Below are 7,737 nucleotides of genomic sequence, written 5' to 3'. Positions count from 1 at the left end.
AGCCAGGATCCTGCAGGAGTACTTAGCTGGAAGACTAACATTGTGCTTATTTCAGGTTTTACTTTAGAAGAATGTTATGAATGTTATAGTTTGGAATGACAATTATTTAACTTGGACATTTCACTACTGAACATTTAATGCATGTTTTCCTATAGTGGGCATCACTAGTCATCAGGCTTGTAACTAGCACAAATACAATGTTGTACAATTACATGAATATTCATGAAGAGAAATCCAGTAATACTTTCATCTTTTATTTGTTTTAATCAGACAAAATATGTCACAAGTGTCAGTCTGGACAGAAGATGATTTCAACACACAACATCAATATTAACTTAGCACAAAGATTTAGCAGTTACATGTGTACATATCTGTGGGAAAGTGCAAAGGTAAGCTTCAAAACAATTAGAAAAGTGAATTTCTTGATTGTAAAAATAGATTTTCAGTGGAGTATGGATTGTCCAAAGAAGAGCCCGGTTTAGTTTCCCACTGTACATTTGTAAATAAACGGTCAAGATGAATGCAGGTTATATTACGTTTATGGTTTAATCTTGTCCTCTGAGTTTCAAAGTAGTCTCATTTTCTCATGTCCAGTTCTTGAGTGATATCAAATCCCACATAATAAACTTTAAACAATACATTTCTTCTTGTTTCCTTAACCTCAAGTCTTCATCTTGTCCTGCAGACAGAAAACAAAAAAAAAACTGATATGAACAAATAAGGCCGAATACAGTGGAAAAAATATCAATGTTTAAGTGACATTCCAACAATCAAATCATTCAATAATACATCCAAACATACAAGTCAACTTTATTTATAAAGCACATTTAAAAACACACAAAAAACAAGCTAATGAGCTACAAAAAAACAGAAAATACAAAACAACGCTTTAGATTAAGATTCCTTAGTAAACTCTGTATGAGGCTTTAAAAAGCACTTATAAGGCATTTACAAGTATGCATCATATCACTTAGTTATAGAAAAAAGTTTAATAAGCAGCTTACTAATGCTCTTAAATATTTTGTACATGGTTTTTCATTAACATATTTTCTGCTAATAGCCTATCATCATGTATTTGTATTATGTATTATAAGCCATCGACAAATGCTGGACATTGTGTAAGTTCTTTTAACCTAGTGCTTATTAATGCTCTATAAATAGTTTACTAAGGAACCTTATTTTAAAGCATTACCAAACATGTTATTGGCATTATCTCCATGGAGACAAGCAACTGGCTCCACCAGGTTACAGAGTTACAGCTAAGATCTGTGGAGAGGCGGTTTTGCTGTATGCAGAAGAAATCAAACCACCTTAAAAACTGTAGCTTTAGTGATTCTTAGATTTGGACCTTTATTTGCTTTAACATTCAGCCCTAGTTTATGAAGCCGAAACTAAAGAAGGATATTAAAGTGAAATGGGGAGGAGAAGACAGAGATGCAGTCTTGAGTACACTACACATGAAAGAGTGGTGGAGCGTATTGGAGAGGCAGAGGAGGGACCCAGGGGCAGTGGAGACCATGTTAGTGATAAGTGCAGGCACAAATCCCTTGCCCGCCCTGTCAATAACCATTTGAAGCAGACTATGGCTGCAGCGGGACGGAAACAGCCCGAGAGCAGAGACCGAGGAAAGAACTTGTAAAGCAGCTCTATAAAAGAAACCCTGGATTAGTCTGGAACTATTTTATCCTGACATGTTTATTTCGCAAAGGCCGGATTGGTGAACAAACGATGCGGGCTATGTACGAAAAACTATTTAAAAGTAATAAAAACGGGGAAATGGGAACACGGGAAGTTAATAGTTAGTAAATAGAATGTAGGGACACAATATGATGGCAAATTGGCCTGGTAAAAATCAGAAACTTTGTTAATATACAAAATATCAAGATAAATTATGAAGTGGCATTCAATAAATACACAATGGTTTGCCTCAGAATTAAACTCTCGACCTAGATTGATGGCCATGGGATAGTTAAAGGACACATATTCTGGATTATTAGGCCCGAGCCCCAGCAGAGCGGAGGGCCTATTGCTCCCGCAATGCTGCCGAAGGCAGCGTTGCAACAGCCCGCATGTTTGGTTCCCCGTCGCCCCTGGCAAGTACAGTGAACTAGCCCATGCCGAAGGCATGGATCATGCATACTTACTCCTGCTATGACAGAAATATTCTTCAGCGCTTTGAGCTCTAATTTGACCCCCTGAACATGCTCAAAAACTCACCAAACTTTGCCCAAAATTCAGAATCGGCGAAAAATTAGATTTTTTCTGGGCCATTTTTTTTTTCGTTAAAAAATGGCGCGACAGCGCCACCGACAAGTCAAAATACATTGCGCCTATGGGAGACGCCCCGAGGTCAACTTTGGCGTAAAGCTACGAAATTCGGGACACGCATTCCTCTCGTGAGGACAAACAAAAAAAATCATTGTGGCCACGCCCCCAGACTTACCCTATGGCCGCCATCTTCCTTTGAAAATGAAAACACACTGTGTTAGCCATTTTGTTCCAGTCAAACTTTGACGAACTCCTCCTAGGGCGTTTTGCCCACCGACTTCAAAATCTGCGTACGTCCTCTGGACAAGTGGGGCATCTAAAGTTATCCAATTTTTTGAGATACCTTTTACGGTCTGTGTGCGGCACAGCCGCAAAGTTGGACAACTTATTTTGGAATATTGCAGATCTAAAAATTGCTCCCATTTGATCAAAACCAGTCCAATTAGGACCAAATTTGAATCAGTTGTTAAACTTTCTAGTTTGGACCAGTTTAGACTGACAAAATTGAAATGGCCGCGATAGCGCCCCCTACAGAGTGACCTTTAAATTAACATTGAAGGTCAAAAATTTGTTTTACCAAAATTGTCTAAACTTTACCCAAAATTCTATTTTGCCGTCCCGATCACAAAAGCCAATCACAAAAATGCCTAAATTTTTACGGCGTAGTCGTAGCGATGACAGAAACCTCCCATGTTATCCCTATGGGAAAACCACAAAATCTCTCAAATTACCACATTTTTATGTTTTACACTTTAACGAAGTCCTCCTAGTGCGTTTTGCCCACCAACCTCAAAATCGGTGTACGTCCTTTAGACAAGTGGGGCATCTAAAGTTATCCAAATTTTAAAGATAACTTTTACGGTCTCTGTGCAACGGAGCCGCAAACGTTTCCCAGAATTCTGATTATTTGGCCTTCAGAGTGGCCTATAAACAATAGAGTTTTTCCAAATGACATGACATTTTGCACTAAATTCTAATTTGCCATCCCCAAAATAAAAGTATGGGAGCCAAAGTCATATTTGGTAAAGCGTAGCCATAGCGATGACAGAAACATCCCATGTTATCCCTATGGGGAAACCGCAAAATCTCTAAAATGACCACATTTTTACACTTCACACTTTAACAAACTGCTCCTAGGGCGATTGCCCGATCAAGTTGATATTTGGGGAGAATCATCTACACAAGCGGGGCATCAAAAGTTATCCATATTTTGATTTTAAGTACTAGGGTCTCTGTGCGGTAGAGCCGCAAATATATGTCACAAATGGGAAAAACGCCAAATCCTTGAAATGTTCACATTTATGCTTCACACTTTAATGAACTCCTCTGTGGGCAATAGCTCCATCAAGCTCATATTTTGGGAAAATAATCTACACAAGCGGGGCATCAAAAGTTATCCATATTTTTATTCCAAGTGTCACGGTCTCTGTGCGCTGGAGCCGCACATTCGACCCACATTTGTGTTCATTTGCACTGGTTAAGCACAGCATTGTACATGTCCAATGTGTCGCTGTCTTAGTTCTTAGACAATTGCGTTAGCGCCAACTCTGTAAAATGCAGAGAGCAGAGTCGGAAGGCCGGCGGCCCGCGAGGGCCGTTGGATGCCGCTTGCGGCTTTAATTTGTATTGTTATCCACCTTTAAACATGCTCCTGAGTTCCTTTGTTTTAACATCTCATGTTTTAAAACTTAAAATATTGTATTATCTACTGAAAACCAGGTATTTGCTCATCAGGATTTGGTGTAAGCACTCCATATACTGGCAGCAGAGGGAATTACAATAAGGAAATAAATAAAAGTCTGCTTTCCCCTGAAGTGCTAATGTAAGAGTCAACGTTTCATAAGATGTGTCCTTTAAGAGAGTCATGACTATTCTGCAGTCAATGGGAGCACTATAATGTCATTTTGGCAGATTTTGAATGTTACTACAAAATAAATATACTGGTTTTGCACTAGACATATTTAAAAAAAGACACTATGTAAAATTGACAGTTACAAGCTGTTAACCATCATCATTAGTTTACTCAGGGTAGTGTTTTGATGATAATTAAATGTTGAAGTTGTCCTGCAACTGAGGCCTGAGTGCTTTTCACCACCCCCCTATCTCCGCCCACTGCTCTGTACTTGCAACTATTCAAAAAATGTAGGACTTTGGGTACGCATAGTTCAAAATTTTGCATAGACATTTTTCAACAATAGAAACATATAAATGAAGACCCTCAGCTTTGTCGCCATGAGGAGGTGGGCTTTGAACAGGAAGTCAATGGAGCGTTGTTTTAGATCAATATTGCGGTTTAAAATTGGTTAAAATGTAAAACAAAAATCTACAAATGTTACAGTTACAAAATACCCTAGGGTTAATCTGGGCGTAAAATAAAAATAAAAAACGCTTAAAAGATGCACTAGTTTTCTGGTAAAGGATCAGCTACCTGCTTGTCTCCATGGAGATGTTTTGCTTGGAATGTTCCAAAGCATTATACTTATCTATCTCCATGGAAACAAGCAGGTCAAATTACAGGTCAAATTTGTGAAGAGTCAACACTGAAGAAGAAGAAGAATACATTGCTCTTCAGGTGAGTATGAAAAGCACCTGTACATATGCACCTTTGATCAACTGTGTAGGGAATACAAATAGTCACTGTTTCCGTCTCTTGATACATCTAATTGTCAATGAGTTTCAGACGGAACGGTTCATGATGTCACACTTACCAGACATTGACAACTCCTACGCACTTTCTTTGAGCCATTTTGTGACATGCCATTCATTTCTCTAACATAATATAGTTGCAAAAGCACAAACAGCGATACGGCCGGGCCTTGTTGCAAGGGAAGAATGGAGATGGAGGGGCCGGTCTAAAAAATGAAGTGGCGCAGAAGGAGATAGGGAGCACGGGGCGGTCATGCGTTAAGAATACCGAATGAGAAGAGGATCGGCGGCGGCGCGAGCGATGGGCCCACATGATAAACCCCTATTCAAAGAGACAGACTTTATCTACCCTTCCTTCTCCGGCCACTGCATCCTCACTGTTCACCGTGTCCTATCTAAACCTGTTAAGTGCTGAATCGGGAGGGATGAAGGGATAGTGGACGGCGGTAGTGAGGGAGGGGGGCGGCTGTGAGAAGGCACAAAACGAGGGAGCGAAAAGTGTGTCGAAATGTTATCGCAAATTGCTGCGATAAGGAACAAGCTAATTATGAGTGACAAAAGCCGGGACGACAGCACCTCTGATCGGGATAGACCTACAGTTGAAAAGGTCAATATGGCAAAAGTCAAGATTTTGCCGGATTGAATGTTTATCCGGGATGAAGAGGGAAAGGCCGCCCATCTTATCTGTGCGATGCCGTAGATTTGGACGGACAGCAGAGGGTGAAACTATTTGATGGTTTGAAAGATCTCGTCGCCTTTGACTTTCAAAGCTTGAGAAATAGGAAACTTTTGGGTGTTGGTCAAAGTCGTGTCCGTTTGACCTTTCTTGCCGTCATAGCGTCCTGCAAACCGGCCTCAAAGCGTAAACATCCAAAATCCGGAGTCGTTATCAGCTCGTATCCATTCTTCCCAAGCCATCCTCTTCCATTTTGTTGTTCTACATGTTATTCCTTTTAAGCTTTATCGCGCAAAACGGTTTCTTTTGCACCTAATGACTTTAAAAAGCAAGTCTTAGACAGATAAGCCTAGATGAACAGGAGTGCGCTGTGATTGCCGCGGGGCGAAAAAACACAAGCGGATTACCATAGCGCCTCCGACTTGCTCCTAAACAATTTGTGCGATTATGCTCGGGCAGAAGAAGCTGACGGAGAGGCTACAGGTAGCACTTTTTAATGCGCGCGTTCTTGTAGTGTTTCCACAATGAATAAAACATCTGGTAATTTACATGATGTATAGCTAAGGATGTGCCTGCATCTTACACTTTGATCTAATACCCACGAGACCAGGGACAGACTGGAAACATTTCTGCAAAAAAAAAAAAAGAAATTGTGAAAAATACAAATGCATTGTGAAATCTAATATAAAAGCTCTATGCATGGAAATGGGGGCGGCGACTGTTTCATGTTGCCAAGTCAGAGACGGGACAATCGAGTTAATGTAAAAAGGAGCAACATTATTTTATTATTATTAGCATACGAGCAAAGAAATACACTTGTACTTGGCGTGAATGCAAGAGGGCAATGATCTTCTACTTCCTGGAACTTATTACATTAAAAGACAGACAAGACATAAAAAGCATTGCGTCAGCAGGTATTATGGAAATAGAGCTTGTGTTTTAAACCGGACAGTTAAAGGTAGCAATATTCAGGCGCCATTGGACAAGTGAAATTGTATTGTCCCGTCTCAGAGCGAGGCCCTGGTGCATATAAATGGAAATAAGTGTGTCTGTGACTGTAATGTGCGCGTATAACCGTAATTCATTTGGACATTTACAAAGTCTAGAGCCTACTGGACACTGCTGATCTATGGGGCTAATATCCACGGAGCTACCAAAACATATTTCTACAGAAGCGAAGCACATTTAATATACTTACTTATTAGAGAAGGTACAGGCTTAGACTATCTGTCATTTTGGTGGATAAAAATAAAGAAACTAAAAGATGCACAGACATTTTAACACCGTCCTTGAGTTGCTTTTCTAATGAGGGTTTGTCAGCTGCTTGTCTCCATGGACTGTTCCACAGTGTGACATTTAACTCATCTATCATGCCTTTATTTATACTGTAACTAGACCTGGTGGCATTCCCTACTCGATGGACAGACTGTGGAACATTCTTGGCAAAGCAATAATAACACCTCCACTTGAAAAAGCAACATAGTGAATGTTAGGGGAAACAAAAAGAAAACATAATAAAAATGGCAAAAATGTTACTTACCAATCTACACTAATGTGAACTGTAAATGTGTAAAGTACAATTACTGACCTTTTAATTGACCTCATCTTTTCTCAGCACAGTTCACCTGCCTGAATGGTTTGTTAATTCCCCCCTAAACGCTGAACTCTCTCTTTCACTGTGGTTCTTTTCCAGATTTCTCTTTACTTCGCTGTATTTTTCTGTATTTTCTGGTTTTAGTTTCCTCTTGCCGGGAAGGAGGGTCCAAGGACAGTGGTCGCCCTGGGACAGTTATCCACGCGGCCGTGCTGTTTAAGATTCTATGGACCGTGCAAGAGTGAGATAAAGTTTATGATGTTGATAACTGTTGAGTGGTTTGGCTTGTCTGTGCTATTGTTCGATTTTCAGACCCTTATCTGTTTGAGGAAATCAACTACATCTTTGACGCCCTGAGAAGCGAGCACTGTTGTGATATTGTGCTGTACAATAAGAAAATTTGAAATTGAAAGCAAGTTTGCACAAAGGCCAAACTCCTTCAGTATGATGTACCCATGCATCTAGTATCTTCCATCGTTTATCTCGTTTATCTGGGGTCATGGGGGCAGCAGTCTGAGCAGGGACCCTAAGCCTATAACAGTACCAAGTCTCT

General features: G+C 40.2%; 1 protein-coding gene across 3 annotated transcripts in view; it reads right to left on the bottom strand.

The window, feature by feature from the left end:
- Positions 1–244: 244 nt before the first annotated feature.
- The window catches only part of chchd3a (coiled-coil-helix-coiled-coil-helix domain containing 3a), a 140,638-nt gene continuing 133,145 nt past the window's right edge, over positions 245–7,737 (bottom strand). For 2 of the 3 annotated variants that reach the window (XM_072454088.1, XM_072454090.1), the window contains 2 exons: positions 6,174–6,219; positions 245–679 (listed from right to left, as the gene is read on the bottom strand). In XM_072454088.1, coding sequence (XP_072310189.1) covers positions 678–679; positions 6,174–6,219 — 48 coding nt within the window. In that variant the 3' untranslated portion in view covers positions 245–677. The remainder of the gene's footprint in view (positions 680–6,173; positions 6,220–7,737) is intronic. The other variant, XM_072454091.1, reaches the window with a different exon arrangement.

The sequence above is a fragment of the Eucyclogobius newberryi genome, unplaced genomic scaffold (genome assembly GCF_026437365.1).
Source record: "Eucyclogobius newberryi isolate DKJ021-1_F unplaced genomic scaffold, fEucNew1.0.hap1 SCAF_2, whole genome shotgun sequence".
In the NCBI taxonomy this organism is placed as follows: Eukaryota; Metazoa; Chordata; class Actinopteri; order Gobiiformes; family Gobiidae; genus Eucyclogobius; species Eucyclogobius newberryi.
The sequence above is the reverse complement of the archived record's forward strand: the minus strand, read 5'-3'. Positions and strand labels throughout refer to the sequence as shown.